Genomic DNA, 15,547 nt, shown 5'->3' with positions numbered 1-15,547 from the left:
GAGAGAACGACACACAAAGACGGACACAGTAATCCAGTTAATGATGAACTAGAGGAGTGTTAATCAGAGGATGCGCTGGTGTGTTGATTTGATCCGCCTGCTGTGCGGGGGATAATCCCATCTGCTGCAGGAGGAAGGGGGTAAAATGGCAGCTTGAGGGGACAGTCTCTGTTGTGGGAGGAAGTTTTGGCTAAGCCCGTTTTCCAAAGACAGAGCTGCTAAGTTCACGTTGGAGGCGAGGTTTTAGTTTGGTTTTGCTTGTTACAGCAAATGAAGATGAACGTACACACAAACCTAACAGGAGCGTGTTGGAGAGCCCACACAGCACATAAAGCCCGTCTCTGTCTTTCAGCTTGCTCCCGTGCAGCAAGCGGGGGCTCGGCGAGTTGAGTGTGCTGAATTCATCCGACTGTTTACAGGTGCAGAAGCCTCCCTGGCCGGCGCTGCTTTGGCCCAGTCAGCTGGTAGTAACCGCCCAAACTCGTGAGTCATGGCTTTTGAGCCGGTCAATATGCTGATGATCAGTGGAGCCCTGACCCCATCAACAGACTGGAAGAGCATTTATGCGGCATTTTCTGTCCGCATCTGGTTTCAGACAACAGGCCGCTGTCACTCTTGCAGCCAGTAGAGAAGAGGCAGACCTCCTGCTGGGCTAAGTCTACTACACGTCTCAAGGAAGTCTGCATTAACAATGGCTGTTCCCAGTCCTTCAGGGAAACAGTACATATTACTGATGCACTGCTCAGAGTGTTTGAATACTCACATTCAGCCAGCCCATTATGACACTAAACTGACACTAATCTGCTCTTAAAATACTGCAGTTAACTTTAATACATAATTATCAGGTCTGAGGGCTGAGGACCAGCGCAATGCTCTCTGTTGGACTGATTCTCCAGATACACCCTTCCTCAAATGTGCTTGCCGGTCAGAGAGAGAGAGGAAGAGATGAAAGTAGATTAACTGCTGTAACCTGTAATGTTTTCTTGTAAGCCATGGTTCAGGTCAGTCAACGGGGACACATGGGTTACACATTTTCCGCCACATCACTACTCAGTATACAACTGTAATCTCCTCCACACTAGAGTAGAGAATCCCCGTTGGTTTGCTGTCCCACATTGCAGCGTTTAGCCTTTTTTACTCTGTGCCACACTAGCTCTTGGCAGTGTCCTGTTTTTTCTACCTCCACGTGCCGCGGTATGACTGTTGGAAACCAAGCCAACACTGATCAGACCAACTCAAAGCCATGGCACTCTGTGGCGCTGCTCACGTGAGGGATAAACTCCCTGCTGCTCTCTCTGTTCTCAGTTATACTCTGTTGGCTCCCAAGGGAAGGATGCTCATGAGGATCCCAAACACAGACAGGATGCCAAACTGTAGGAAGTATCCCATAGATAACACGCCAAAGCCTCAAAGACCCAAAACGCAGGCCAGACTTGTACCAACCTGAAGCAAAGGTTGACAGGAACCTGTTTGGACTACACACACACATCTTCAGTGATATAGCTGACAAATAAGACACCTAATTTAATTGATTCGACACAGATATGAAAGTGTGCCGCGATGGAGTAACAAACAGGTCACATTTAAGTTTAGTAATCCAAAGTTTAGTTAACCAAACCTGCCCATCTGGCTGCTGTACTGTGGATATTTGAACAGAGAGAGACTCCTCTGACAGGAAGGTTGTGTAAAAGCAAACGCAGTGACCCACTACTCACATCCACTCATGAATAAATGAAAGCATCCATTCATCTGCCCTTTTGTAACTGTGTACTCACACATGCATACTTGTGTGCACTTCAATTATACATGGCCACATGTGTATTTTGGTGTGCAAATTTTATGCTTATTTGTTTTTTGTGATATGAGATTCATGTTTGAACACTCACTCCTCTGAATATGTCTCTGCTCCGTGTTTCGCTTCATGTCTGATTGTGTGTGGCGTAGACACTGTTTAAAACGTTGCATTTTGAGTATATTACAGTCTAATTGCACATTTAAATAAATGATATGTGGCTATAGTGTGTGTGTGTATGTGTGTGTGTGTGTATACTCCAAGAGTGTTCAGAAGAAAACACTTGTGACAACAGTGTTGTATCCTGTAGCCTTCCTGAACAGAAATGCTCCCATGAGGGATTTGCAGAATGTGATTTATTCTGTATATCTGATGTGAAGAAATAATTAAGCTGATTTAAAGTTATCTCATTCTGAGAGCTTCGCAAGTTGTTCAGTAGGGTAAGATGTAGGTTGTTTGTGTGATTTATGATTATCTTAAAGCTTCTGTCCCACTGGCCTCCTCTGCATTTCTGGCCTGTGAGATATAATGAGACAGGGAACGCTGGCTAACTCAAGATCAGGGATTAATTTTTAATCCAAACAAAAGTCTAATTAGTGAAGTCTGCTCCAGGCCTGAAATGGCTACGTGTACGATGAGAGCAAGGAGTGGTGCGTGCCTTTAACCAGAGACAGACCAGACAAAAACAAATAAGAAATATTGTTCTGATTCTGTGAGTGTGTGACGGCCGGGGAGCTAATCCTGTTTGAATGCAGCTATGCTGAAGACACTGGGAGCACCCGCAGCTCCTAGTGATCAAACACATCCTAGATGAAGACTGAAAGGACCGAGGCTAAGCTAGTCATGTCTAAGACATTTCAGCACAGGCCCAAAAAATGAACAGAGATAATCATTAATGCTATAATGGTTCATCTTGGGGAGTCTATGTCGGGCCGGGGATGGGATAAGTAACATCTAATGGGGATCGTGTAGATTAGGAAGTGAAATAAAACGACACAATCACGCAATCCAGGTGCTCCCCTGCGTGTGCCAGCGCTGGGTTTTTATTGCCTGGTGCTGTCAGTTAAACAGCAGTAACCATATTAAGCTTTTTCATCACATAGAAACTCTTGCTCTGGACTGTTGTGTCCGTCCACACCCCCAATATAGCCTGGATATTGTCTTTATACAAGCATGCGAATGCACGTAAAATTGATCGCATCCTCTGCCGTACTTCCCAGGTTATAAACTCTGTTGTAATCGCATAAATTGAAAGACGTCATAAAAAAATGGAATGGGAGAGAGAGGAGGGTGAATGGTGGAGAGAGGAGCAGGCAGTCAGTGGTCACACAGGGGGGAGCTGGAGGCTGCTCCTGTCAACAGTATGGACAAAGACAAATGGCGTTCCACTGTTCTCCAGCCAGGCAGAAAAACACCACATCCACCACCACGTTCATCTGCTCCTGCGCTCCCTCTCCATCATGTCATAAGGAGAAACACACACTCTGTATGTCAATATGTCAGACTCTGTGGGCAAGGGGAAATCTGATTATTGTATTTACACAAAACAGTGAGACAACGCACATACCATCAACATGGCAGACCTGATGTATGACCAGCTGGAAGACAGGCACAGAATGTCACCGTACACCCTCCTCTCGCCTCCCCTCTTCTCCCTGCTTCGCTTCCCTGAACAGCTCATCCACTTTTTTTTTTTGTCATTCTCATTACATCCCCCCCTCCTCTTCTTCTTCTTCTTCCTCTTCTTTCCACATAATCAAATGAAAGGATTTCATTCCTGCCATGGCTCTTCTTCCCACCCATTTGCCTGCTTCTTTGCCTCTCCTCTCCTTTTTGGCGTCCATTGCTGTCCGAAATGGACTCATGGTGGCTGCAGGAGCTAAAGCCCAACTCAGTGGAGTGAGTATACAATGAAATGAGGGGATTTGCAGGGCCCTCCATTGTTCAATGTATTCATGCAGTATAATAGAACATTTCCGTCAAGCTGGAGAGAGGAGCGGTAGCCTAATTTGGGGATCAGAGAGCACTGGCTTCACATGGAGCTGCTGAATATAATCAACATTAACTCCCACACAAAGAGTCTGAGGAAGAGGAGTCAAGAACAGAATAGTGTGACGTTAAGTGTCGTGTAATGGGACGCCTGCTGCACTGTTGACTTTGGCTGAAATGATCAGTAAATTGTTCAATAAGTTAGCAACACTTTAGGGGATGAGACTCAGGTTGCTAATTTGCTCTTTTTCATTATAAAATGAATTTATTTTTAGTGTTGGATCTTTGGTTGGATGGAACATAAAATATAAAGCTCTATTCTGACATCCTTGAAACCAAATATGTCGTACAGATTGCCAAAATTAAACGAAAGAGTTAATGAAAGCAGTCTTTACATGCAACCCTTATGTCAACACACTTAATAAGAGATTTGTGACCATTATGTGTAAACCATTAAAAAAAAGAAACTGGCTTAAATCTGTTGTGTTCATAGTGAATGAAGCATTCATTCAAAGAAAAAGCTGTGAAACTGTACAGCACTTGTGGTATATACATGATGTGTTCTTTCATGTGGTGAATGTGTTTATTCTAGATTTATATACTGTATCTCTAGATGGATATGTGACATTGAACAGATGTGACATTAGAGTAGCCATCTGTGAATTTTTAATGCTGAGGTGAAGGTCTGCCACTAACACGCCGTAGTTACAACTGCTGAGCAGCACTCGCTTGCAGACACATGGTAGAAATTCTACAACTGTGAGCAGAAGCATTTTGATATTTTGTTCAAAAGACTATAGAAGTCACACACGCTCACAACACAGAGAAACGTCATGCTGCAAATGCTGTGGCACCCAAACTGTTCTGGAGAAACAACATCTTCTAACTCTGGCATCCCGTTGTCACGATAGCCCCTGGCCAATGGCACTGAAAGTTTTTTGTCTAAGCTTTTAAAAGTGAAAGTACAAATGTATATAGAGCAGAAGTTACACACAAACACTTATCACAAACTGATAAGAGACACAGACAGGCACAAACAGCTGCATGCTGGTTGTTGATGAACGATAGAGATGGGGTGATGAGGATGCAGGAGGAGATGGAGTGTTGTACTCACAGCTCAGAATAGAGGATGTGCAGGTTGCCTAAATTGTCTGTGTAGTTGGCCGGGCTGAGCCAGGGCAGGACCAGCAGCAGCAGAGCCTTCATGGTCACAGCTTGTCTCTTTCCCCTCTTTTCCCCCCTTCCTCTTTCCTCCCTGCACTGAAGCCCTGTCTTCTTCTACCCTCCCTCCTCTCCTTCTTTCTCCTCCACCTACAATTCTCCAAAACCTGGATGTGTTGACCCCCTCCCACCCCCCACCCCGTTCCCCCAGAACTTCCTTCTTCAGAGGCGCTCCTCAGATCAACATTAATCTCCCACTTCCTACCTTTTTCTTTTCCCCTCTTCTCCTTCTTCTTCCCCCCCTTTGTCTACCTCTGTGCCTGCGGGGGCTTTGCGGTGTCTTCAGGCTGGCCGCCTGGTCATCTCAGCTGCAGAGGCAAACGGGCCACTTGCCAGAAGACTGAAGATAAAACGGAAGGTGAGGAAGAAACGGCAGTAGAAGCAGGTGCAGAGGAGAAGTCCCGTTGTGGTACAGGAAGAAGAGGAGGAAGTGCAGGAGGAAGAGGAAGGAGACTCATAGGAAGGTGGCACATTTGGAATACAATTTGAGATGTGCAGCCCCTTAATCTGCTCTGGGCACTGGTGATTCCTAAGAGGATTTGCGCTCGTATGCATGTGTGTGCATGTCTGTCTCCTCAGTGTGTGTACGCGTGTGTGTGTGTGTGTGTGTGTGTGTGTGTGTGTCAGGGAAACAGTGCGGGCTGTGACTTATACTGCAGCAGAAACCACTGAGGAGGGGGGGAGATGGAGCAGACCAAACAAAGCCCGGAGTGGAGGGGGTACCTGGTGCTTGCTCTGATAGGCTCTGCTCTCTTCACGGTCATACACACAAAGTGTACTCTCAACTACACACACATGTACACCCTCTGCATTCACCCCCCACCCCACCACCCCTCCTTGCCTGCACTTATGTTGGTCCATGAAGGGGAGGAATAGAAAGTGGGGAGGGAATATGTTGCCTCGAAACCCTCATCCCTGGTCTCTCTCCCTCACACATCCCTTGCAATGATGGACTACTCCCTGTGCAGCACACTGGTTTGATCGCTCACAAGAATCTGCCTACATGTGTGGAAAAAGAAAAAAGAGAGAAAAAGAACACAGCAAGACCAAAACACAGAAATGAATCAATGCTCTGGAATGACGAAAGCTTGTTGTTCTAAATGGCTTTGAAAGAGCTGACGGGGGTGAAGCTCTGTTTGAACCCCACATGCATATATATCCGTTCCTATGATCATTCAGTCTGAGAATATACAAATAGAGTGTGAAATATACAGGAGGACAGCGGGTAATGCACAATAACGTGAGCTGACCCCGTCTGTCATCACTAACTGTTCTGATGGGTTGTTCAGGGATCTTGGGAGGCACTTACTGCTGGGATGTGACTGGGGAAATGGTGCGTGTTGATGGACCGGGTTATATGTAGCTGGCAGTGGGATACACTTAAAGACTGTTCTGAGGTGTGTGCTTCTTCCCCGCATCATCCCCTCCTGTTATTCATATCTCTTTTTGTTCTGTCGTCTGCTGCAACCAGATAACTTTATATGTAATGTAATGCTATTATTCTATAATCTACATTCATCCCATTCCCTTATTTAGCTTCATTCTAAGTAGACTCAATTCGTTTTACCGTCTTATATCTCTGACCTTTACTGTCATCTATTCCTTTCCATTCCTCTTTACTCTGCTTTCCCTTTCACTACTTTTTTTCCCCACTCTTATCCAATTGTCATAGCTGTGAGCTGTCTGCTACCTCAGAGAAAGACGCTTCACGGGAGTAAATACCCTGTCTGAATGAATATTTCAAGGTTGGAGGTACTGTGGTTTCAGGCTGAGTTTGTCTATGTGTGTGTGTGTGTGTGTGTGTGTGTGTGTGTGTGTGTGTGTGTGTGTGTGTGTGTGTGGTAATGCACACATACATACATAATGAGGCACACTTTATCCTACAGTATTTGAACCGTACGCACAGCAGCAAGACCACAGGGCATGGAGGAAATGGAAATGTAATTGGATTGTGACAGGATGCAGTTTGTGAGCAGAAACCAGTCTGCCCCATAGGAGTCATTTCATGTGCTCGCACATTAACTCACATCGTGACACACACACACACACACACACACACACACACACACACACACACACACACACACACACACACACACACACACACACACACACACACACACACACACATCGATGTGCTCCCTTGATTATTCCTTTTCATCGTCCAATCACAGTAGCCAATAACTAATTATGATGTGAAGAGGGTATTTTCAAAAGACAAACCACAATTTGGGGTCTCGGAATTGACTAACAGGAATGAAGTAAGTTGCTGATGCTTGAGATATCCAAGCAACACAACTTATCTCAACACAACTATCTCAGTTTGTTAATGCTATCATGATGATTTCTTTAGGTTGTTCTTCTTTCAGAGGGAGATACGATGACATCATTCATTATTTTTTAAAGTGCACTATGTCCAGGAACACTCTAAGAACACGCAGGGCACCTGTAACATACAGCTGACGTTTGAAGGGGCAACCAGGAGTCGCACACATTGTAGTGAATACGCCCACCTGTCATTATGATTGGCTTTTACTATAAAGTGGCCTCAAGTGTGTTGTTCTCTCATGGCTCTCATACAAAAGTACAAAAGAAGGTCACATGCAAAAGTAGCTCGCATATTTCTGCTTACACCATGAGATTGTGAATTTTCAGTTTTTGTACATTCAAACAATTCTAAAAGAGAATTAATCTGTGAACTCAACAGAAAAATATTCCCCTAAAGAAAGAAAAAAGAAACACTGTCGTGCTCGAGACCTATCATCAGTAAAACGCACATGAAACTGAGAGTAACTTAACATTACTAATTCAAAAAGTATGAGAGATGTTGAGAGCAGAGAAAACACTGTTTGTACCATTACCAGCATAGATCCCCATGTAGCTGCATGTGGAGCAAGCTCATACTGAACTGAGCATTCAAAGTAGCAGGAGCTACCATGGATAAAATGATTGAAGTTCACTCCTGTTTGTACAGGTTGTGTCTAGAATTACAATATATGTGTTCAACCTAAGGCCAATAAAAGTCATGAATGATTAGAGGAGTATGATATCAGCTCTGACCAGATGGAATAGCTGCCTCACTCATCACTGCTCCTTACCCACTGCCAGACCATTTCAAATACAGCCACAGATAATGTATTGTGTCATCACAGACACTAAAACACTTAGAGAAAATATGGTAGAGGAGGAATGTTATCATAAATCACATTAAACACATCCTAAAACACATGTTGATGTCTGCATACAGAAGAGGTTTCATTTGTTCTTGAGCTTATTTGCTTTATTTCCATGATGCAATTTTTGCATTCCCTTCCTATTACATTAATAGCCAACTTAACCTGCAGGCAAAGCCAAAAATAAGCGTTATTACTGTGTAATACACACCTCAAAAGACAGACAAAAATCATATTGCAAATTCCATCATATATTTTATAATTGCACCCACCTTTATAAATTTATATACATGAGCACACATTTGAAGTAAATAATTTTAAACACATTCTACCAGCAGGTGTGAACAGATACAGGATTTCCCTACATGACACAACTAGTCTCTAAGTGGTACTTTGAGACATGCAACATCCTTCCCTGCCATAACTGTTGCAAATTATGGATGGACAAATGATTTGGGTTGAAGATGCATTGTTGTTATGGTTATGGGATCACTGGGGTCATGACTGAAATAATGGCCACTTAGTTATTCTTGAGGAATATTTAGTGTCTAATAGGTTACTATAGTCTTATAGTCTAGTAGACAAGATGACCGTAATCATCTTCAGCAACTTTTCTGCTTTCTGGGTTACGGGTGATGCTGGATCCGTTTGTCAGGTTTTGTTGGACCCTGTCCCAGCTGAGTGGATGTGTGGCCAGTACATTGCAGAAAGATATCACATGAAAGACAAGCACACTAGCACTTATGGGCAATGCAAGTTTTTGGAGGTGGGGGGGTACCATAGAGAACCCATAGAGTACCCAGACATTGGGAAAACATACAAATAAGACTCAAACCCAGAGCCTTCTTGCGTGAGGTGACAGCGCTGCCCACTGTGCCACCGTGCCGCCCACAGAGTTAACTTGAAGTCGGGAATTGGAAGTGAAAATGTGAAGTTTGGTTGATAGTTTGTGTCACACCACATCTTCATTTGCTCCAGCTAAGCAACAGTCAAATTAGCTGTTGGGGGGGGGGTTTACCAATTGAACATAAACATACTATTTTTTGATGAAAAGGCAATTGTTGCTGCTTTTTTTGACAGTGTTTAGCCAGCAGATATCAAGCTGGTTGAATACCAGTAGGGGGCTTTCTGGGTAGATAGTGCTCAGTGTAAAAAAATGGCAGTGGAGAGAATGGTTATCCTTGCAGCACTATTCCAAAATCTCCATGTAAACTGGGCTTTAAAAACACTGTTGGATTTTACTTTGGTTTCTCACAAACCTCATTAAACATTAGGCAAGCTAACACCTAAAGCAACATTTACTCTTCTGTGTACACAATAACCACAGTCTATATAGTAGACTCAACAAAATCAACAAAAACACTGGAGTCGTGTGGAGAACAAGACAGAATAGAGGGGAAACATGTTGGCAGGAGGTGAAAGGTGAGAGGTGTGATGTAAGACGTGAGAGAGAGAGAGAGAGAGAGAGAGAGAGAGAGAGAGAGAGAGAGAGAGAGAGAGAGAGAGAGAGAGAGAGAGAGAGAGAGAGAGAGAGAGAGAGAGAGAGAGATCGTTTCAAGAGTTTGCAGGCTTTTATACAACTTGAGGCCTAATAAAGTGTAGATGAGAAGGAAACCCTTTTGTGCTTGTGAAGGATGTGTGGTGAGATATGCTAATTATCCCAGGGGGCTCTGGGCTGGAGGAGCCTTAATGAGTATTCATGCAAATACACCCAGACTGAGGGAAACAGACTAATGTCTTCTAATGGTACATATATACAGAAGAGGGGCTGATTTTAGATGAAGAACGGGCTGCAGGAAGAACTCATCCCTTTGGTGCACCAGTGCATTAATAGTGATGCTGGGTTTAAGAAGGTCATTGGCAGTTTTAGTAAGGACAAAGCTTTCATGTTCAATAATAGCATTGATTATATATTCCTTTATTTCATATAAAATTCAAAGTTACAGGCCTACAAACGCTCTGAGAACTTGCGTCTACATTGAGTGTTTTTGTTTTTTTTTAATCATACCTGCACTTGAAGTGGTCTTCCAGCTCTCCGCGGGCCATAGTTTCACTACAGTGGTCAGTGAAGGGGCAAGCTACAGTCAACTTGTCCAGCAGTTTGTGCACCAGGAGGCTGGGCTTCCTGCAGCTCTGCAGCATGAGGGGCGAGCGGCACACGGGGCAGAAGTCACTCTCCAGCAAGAAGCTAGTGAGACACTCCTGGCAGTAGGTGTGTCCACAAGGGGTGTCCAGGGGCTTGATGAGTGGCTGCAGACAGATGTGACATATGAGGTCGTCGTCCACCTCGTCTTTGTAAACATACTCGTGGTTCTCCTCCAGCTGGTGACTGTGACCGCATGAAGCACACAGGTGAGGAGGAGATGATAGCAGCCCATAGTCAGAGGGGGAAAGAGGGGGAGCCGACGCTTCAGCCATCATTTCGGCAACTTCCTGGAGTGTGTTTTCTTGTGGATTACACATGTATAGTGCTGGTGAATGAGATGTCTGTTTAAACCCAGTGAGGAGATCAGCGGCAGCAGGAGTCTGTGGAACACAAAGAAAGATGAGAGGAATGATAAGGTGTGAGGGAGGTAGTAACAGAGGAAATACATCATTTATTTATGTAAAAGTAGCAATAAAAGAGTGTGTTAAAGCACGAGTTATAAAAACTACCCAAGTAAAATCACCAGTTCAAAACACAATTTTTACAGTATATGCTTTTTATAAGGATTCATAAGGCAAAAAAAAAGGATCAGGGCCACAGGCTTCACATCTTTTTAACATAACAATGCCGTATTAATAAAACAATGTACTATATTTTGTGCTGAAATCGAATAGAGGTTGTCAGCAAATATTGCAGATTAATCCCAGCATTAATCTGAAATCTGAGCATATTGTTCTTTTATAACACAAAATAATTATTTTCCTCCCATAACTCCATCTCAGATGTCTGAGGAGATTTTAGCCGGTGTGTTGAACTCCAGTTTCACAAATCTTGAGTATCATCTTCAAACAGCGCTCACTATAGGATTGCAGCAGCAAGGAGCCTACCATTAAAGCAGACGTCCTGTGTAGCGCACGTCGCACAGGAGTATGATCACACTGACTCCCCATGATAGCAGCTTTGCAGCTGCTTTTAGTCAAGCGGAGAAAAAAAGTCAAATATTCAAATACAGTCCTGCAAACACAGCAGAGGTCAAAGTCAGACGAGCCCCCCATGGTCAAGATGAGGAGCGTCTCATACTTTATGTCCCCACAGACTGGAAGTGAACCCTCAGCCCACTGAAGGAAACACTTGCTAGGCAGAGGCATAACTGAATCATGCCAACCTCAGCTGAATTTGACAAGCAGGTAAAGTTAGATGCTGCATGCAGGTACTGTGAAGTCCTTATGCCAACATATACGAAGGATGGACATCAGATAAGGATATTTCTAAACACAGAACACAGCACTGTCTCTTTCTTATACTTCATACTCTACAGGGACTCGTGTTGTGTGCAGCAGTCCGACACACTGTTCTGTCTGTGGCTTGTTTGATGCCCTCCACTGGTTCGGAGAAGTGAGATTTCTTCTCTAACTGTGGGGACATCAGTACCACTCACCCCAGCATCAAGTGTGGAGACAGGTAGACACAAAGTCTCCAGAATGCACTCAGCACCCTGCATGACAATCGCACATCGCTGTTAATCTTTTCTTTACCGCTAGGTAGGTTTGTGTCGTGCTTGACAACGTGACAATATCCAACGCAGAAGGCTTCTCAGGCACATGGACACTGACAGATGGGCTCCGTCAGACACACATCACCTTGGCAACAGCCGTCTAGTTGGCACCAGTTGTTTATTTCAGGAGCCACCATTGTGCCTTGGTTGCTGAATGAGATGCTCGCGCTTGTTAAAAAATGCCGGCAACAATATAAACAGACCTTTTGAAATCTCGTGCTGGTTCTATTTCAGCTGAACACATTCTTGTTTTTGTGATTGCAAAAAAAACCCCCAAACCTGGTAACAATAGATCTGATGTGTAACCCATAATACAACTGAGGAAAAAAATCCACCAGGAAGGTTGTTAAGACAGGCTCTATCTATTTCTTTTGACAGAAGCAGTGTGACTTTTTGCTGGTTGTGTGTGGGGGGGAGGGGGTGTTTAAGCAATAATAAGAGGTGCAGCAGGGCTTAACAAAGATCAGGTTTCCTATCAAAATCTGCCACAACATGGCTGACTCATCACCCCCTGCGTCTGAAGTGTGCCCTGCTCTATGGAGCGCTTTCAGCTCTACACAAGAAAGGGAGAGGAAGAGAGAAGTACAGGGAAATATACAGAGAACACATATCCACCAGCAGCAGTGGAAAATGGAGACAAAAGTGAATCAAAGTTGAAGAAAAAGAAAAATGAGAGTGGTCTGATATTTTCTCCAATTCCTGCTCTGAACATCGATAACATAATCGCCTTAAAGATTGCTCTCCTTTCAAAATTGCAAAATTTCATCCTTAAAAAAAGAGATAACGACATACTGGCAGTAAGAATGAAGTAAAAGGATCAGAGTGGAGTGTTTGGTCTGAGACATCTTTGGAGACTGAATCACACTGGCTATGGTAAACTGTGCTTGGAGTGAAAATCACACAATAACAATGCTTCTTCAACACACAAGTACATGTACCTACATGTAGGGACAAGCATTTGAACACACGCATGCCACCATACTCCCACTCACACAGACAGTTAGAGAACACACCCGTGCCTGAGGAGCATCAACTCTCTCCAGTTTGTTCTACACCAATGAGACGAAGACGCCACCAAAACAAGCCATGTTGACATGATGCCCTTCATTCCAGATGCATAAAAACAGAAAGAACAACCTACAAAAACGTGGAAATGCCTGCAGTCTTCTATCCAAGCAAGCATGCAGCTTTCAGTCCATATTTTTATTTCACTTTTGACCACAAAGTGAAAGAAAAAAAGAGTGTTTGGACAGTGTATTCATCACACGGGCCAAAGTGTTTCCACGTCTTTGAACCTCAAACCTTCCACGTTCAAGGCTCAGCAGTTTGTCTCAATCGAGAGCCAAGAGCTATTTGCTCAAGATAGCCTCTAACATCTTCCTCACACATTTTCACATTTCCATTGAATCATTCTCCTGTGACCTGAGGTGACCAGACAAGTTAATAATGACGCAGGGCTTTGTGGAGTGAGTCCTTGTCCTAATGATTGAATGTGAAAAACAACCTAATGAGGTGGTAACTGTTCGTGTTCCAGAGCTCTCACTGCCCAGCTCTGCACTAAAACTAGCACGTTTTTGCGTTCAATGCCGGAGAAATCAAATCATATGTGTATTATTCAGAACATACACATCTTCAGGAAAAAAGGCTTGGTCAGACAAATTGGATTTACCAGAGTTCTTTTACGGAACTACTTTGTTAATAATTGCACATTTGATTTTACCGGCTGCAGCCTGCTGATGTGTCTGCACTGTGCCAACATTCATTTTGTATGACATTTTTACAGACATAGGGTTAACCTGGTCTTTGTAGTCGTAGCAGGTGTGGTCTCATGGTGTCAAGACCACAAACAGCTCAGTGATTCACGGTAAAAAAGAAACTCAATCACGGGACCGCAATCGCTGACTCAAACTCAGCGTGGAGCGTGAAGTGTTGAACAACCAGTTGTTCATTAACATGTCAGTTCATCATCACATGAAGAAAAAAATTTTTTTTAAAGCGCATGCTGATACAAGATCAGCATTGCTGTTCCAAGAAGCTCAGTCAACCTTGAGCCTGAACACAGACAATCATGAACTAGCCTTGAGGGTTTATATGACACACAGATTCCAGTCCTGTGTTCAGACATGCACCTGAATCTCCGAAAATTCCAGTAAGTATTTTTGTCTGCAGACATTTGTTCCGTAATTACACACAAAAAACAAAAAAAGGGTTTGAAAAAGTGACAAAAGTATGAAAAAGTGACAAATCAAAAGTATAAAGAAAATAATAACTCAAGTTTCTAGAGGGCAATTAGGAAGTTAGACACCTTGAAGAATGTCTTTCTTAGAAGAGTCTTTCTTATCCTATTTTATTTCAATTTGAAGCCTTGAGATTTAGTCAAATTGAGGATATTATAAAAGCTAACTTCATATTTTTAGCAGACTTGCGATGTGTAACGAAAGAGTAGAGGAACTGCCGACCTTTCAATCGCCTCTACATGGAGCTCTTGCATCTATGCCCCTCCTTGGGTCGATAACTATCTCCCTGGTGAGTCTGAGGCAGACCTGACACCTCAGTCTGGGACAGCAGCTGCAGGCAGATGTGAAGCTCTGAGTAGTGTCTCTAACGTCAGAACGGCTCAACGGATCGGCAATGTACCGAACACCAGATAAAATACAAAGATTACCACGCACACACACACACACACACACACACACACACACACACACACACACACACACACACACACACACACACACACACACACACACACACACACACACACACAGCACAATTATAGGCACCTTGAATTGCTGACATGCCAGTAACGTGAGATTTTAAATACAGTTACACCAAAATTGTAAATGAACTCTGTGGAAACAACACAGATCACTGGCAGGTAGCAGGAGAGGGTTTTTAGAACAAGTTACAGTCACATATCTGGCTTTTAAGACAATTAGTAACTACAAAAAAAAAAGAACTTCTGAAGAGGAAACTACTTACGTGACTTCATGAACGACGCTCACTTTCAGCAGCGCAGTTTACCTGGACAGGTAAAAACCCTGGAGTGGGTGTAACACTAAACCATTCAGAGAGGAGGTGGAGAGAAGTTAAATGACTCTGTAAAAAGGACTTTGTCCCCGGTAAGTCGCCTGATTTGCGGCCAGTCCCCAAGTGGAGAAATTTTATCCAACAGCTACTCCTGGGGGGAATTCTACAACCCAAAATGTGGAAGTCTAATCCTATGTGAGCTCAAAACCTCCTCACCACTAGCAGGCCAAGGTGATCAGGAAGTGACAAAGCAAAGGGGCGGAGCCAGGGAAAAGGTAAGGTAAACAGGGAAAATGAAAGGTAAACAAGAGAACTGCCCAAACCAGCTCTGGGGGAACCTGAAATTTTCTATTAAGTGGAATGGACACTGGAAAAAGTGGAATAGCAGGTTAGGAACATTATTCTAGAGTATCTGTTCCTTTTGTAATGAAATACTAAAATAAGTTACAAAGTTACAAAAGGTTATTTGCAGTTTTAGCAACAGGTTCTGACAGGGGTACTTTTGTAGCACATAAAGACTATATTACCCATGGTCCATTTAAAATACCTACGTGACCGATCTCCTGCAGAACTGTGGGTATAAACAGAAAGAAGGTGCTCTGTCCTTTCAACAGGAAGCTCATAATCTGAGTCAATTACAG

General features: G+C 43.6%; 1 protein-coding gene across 7 annotated transcripts in view; it reads right to left on the bottom strand.

Moving 5' to 3' along the window:
• The window catches only part of lnx1 (ligand of numb-protein X 1), a 32,406-nt gene extending 17,284 nt beyond the window's left edge, over positions 1-15,122 (bottom strand). For 4 of the 7 annotated variants that reach the window (XM_068320379.1, XM_068320381.1, XM_068320386.1 and 1 more), the window contains exons 1-2: positions 14,859-15,122; positions 10,184-10,701 (exon numbers count right to left, since the gene is read on the bottom strand). In XM_068320379.1, the coding sequence (XP_068176480.1) occupies positions 10,184-10,638 (455 nt within the window). In that variant the 5' untranslated portion in view covers positions 10,639-10,701; positions 14,859-15,122. Of the gene's footprint in view, positions 1-4,895; positions 5,027-10,183; positions 10,702-14,335; positions 14,445-14,858 lie in introns of those variants that run through there. The other 3 variants (XM_068320382.1, XM_068320383.1, XM_068320380.1) reach the window with 2 other exon arrangements.
• Between the last annotated feature and the right edge of the window lie 425 nt (positions 15,123-15,547).

Source organism: Antennarius striatus, chromosome 7, assembly GCF_040054535.1.
Source record: "Antennarius striatus isolate MH-2024 chromosome 7, ASM4005453v1, whole genome shotgun sequence".
In the NCBI taxonomy this organism is placed as follows: Eukaryota; Metazoa; Chordata; class Actinopteri; order Lophiiformes; family Antennariidae; genus Antennarius; species Antennarius striatus.
The sequence above is the reverse complement of the archived record's forward strand: the minus strand, read 5'-3'. Positions and strand labels throughout refer to the sequence as shown.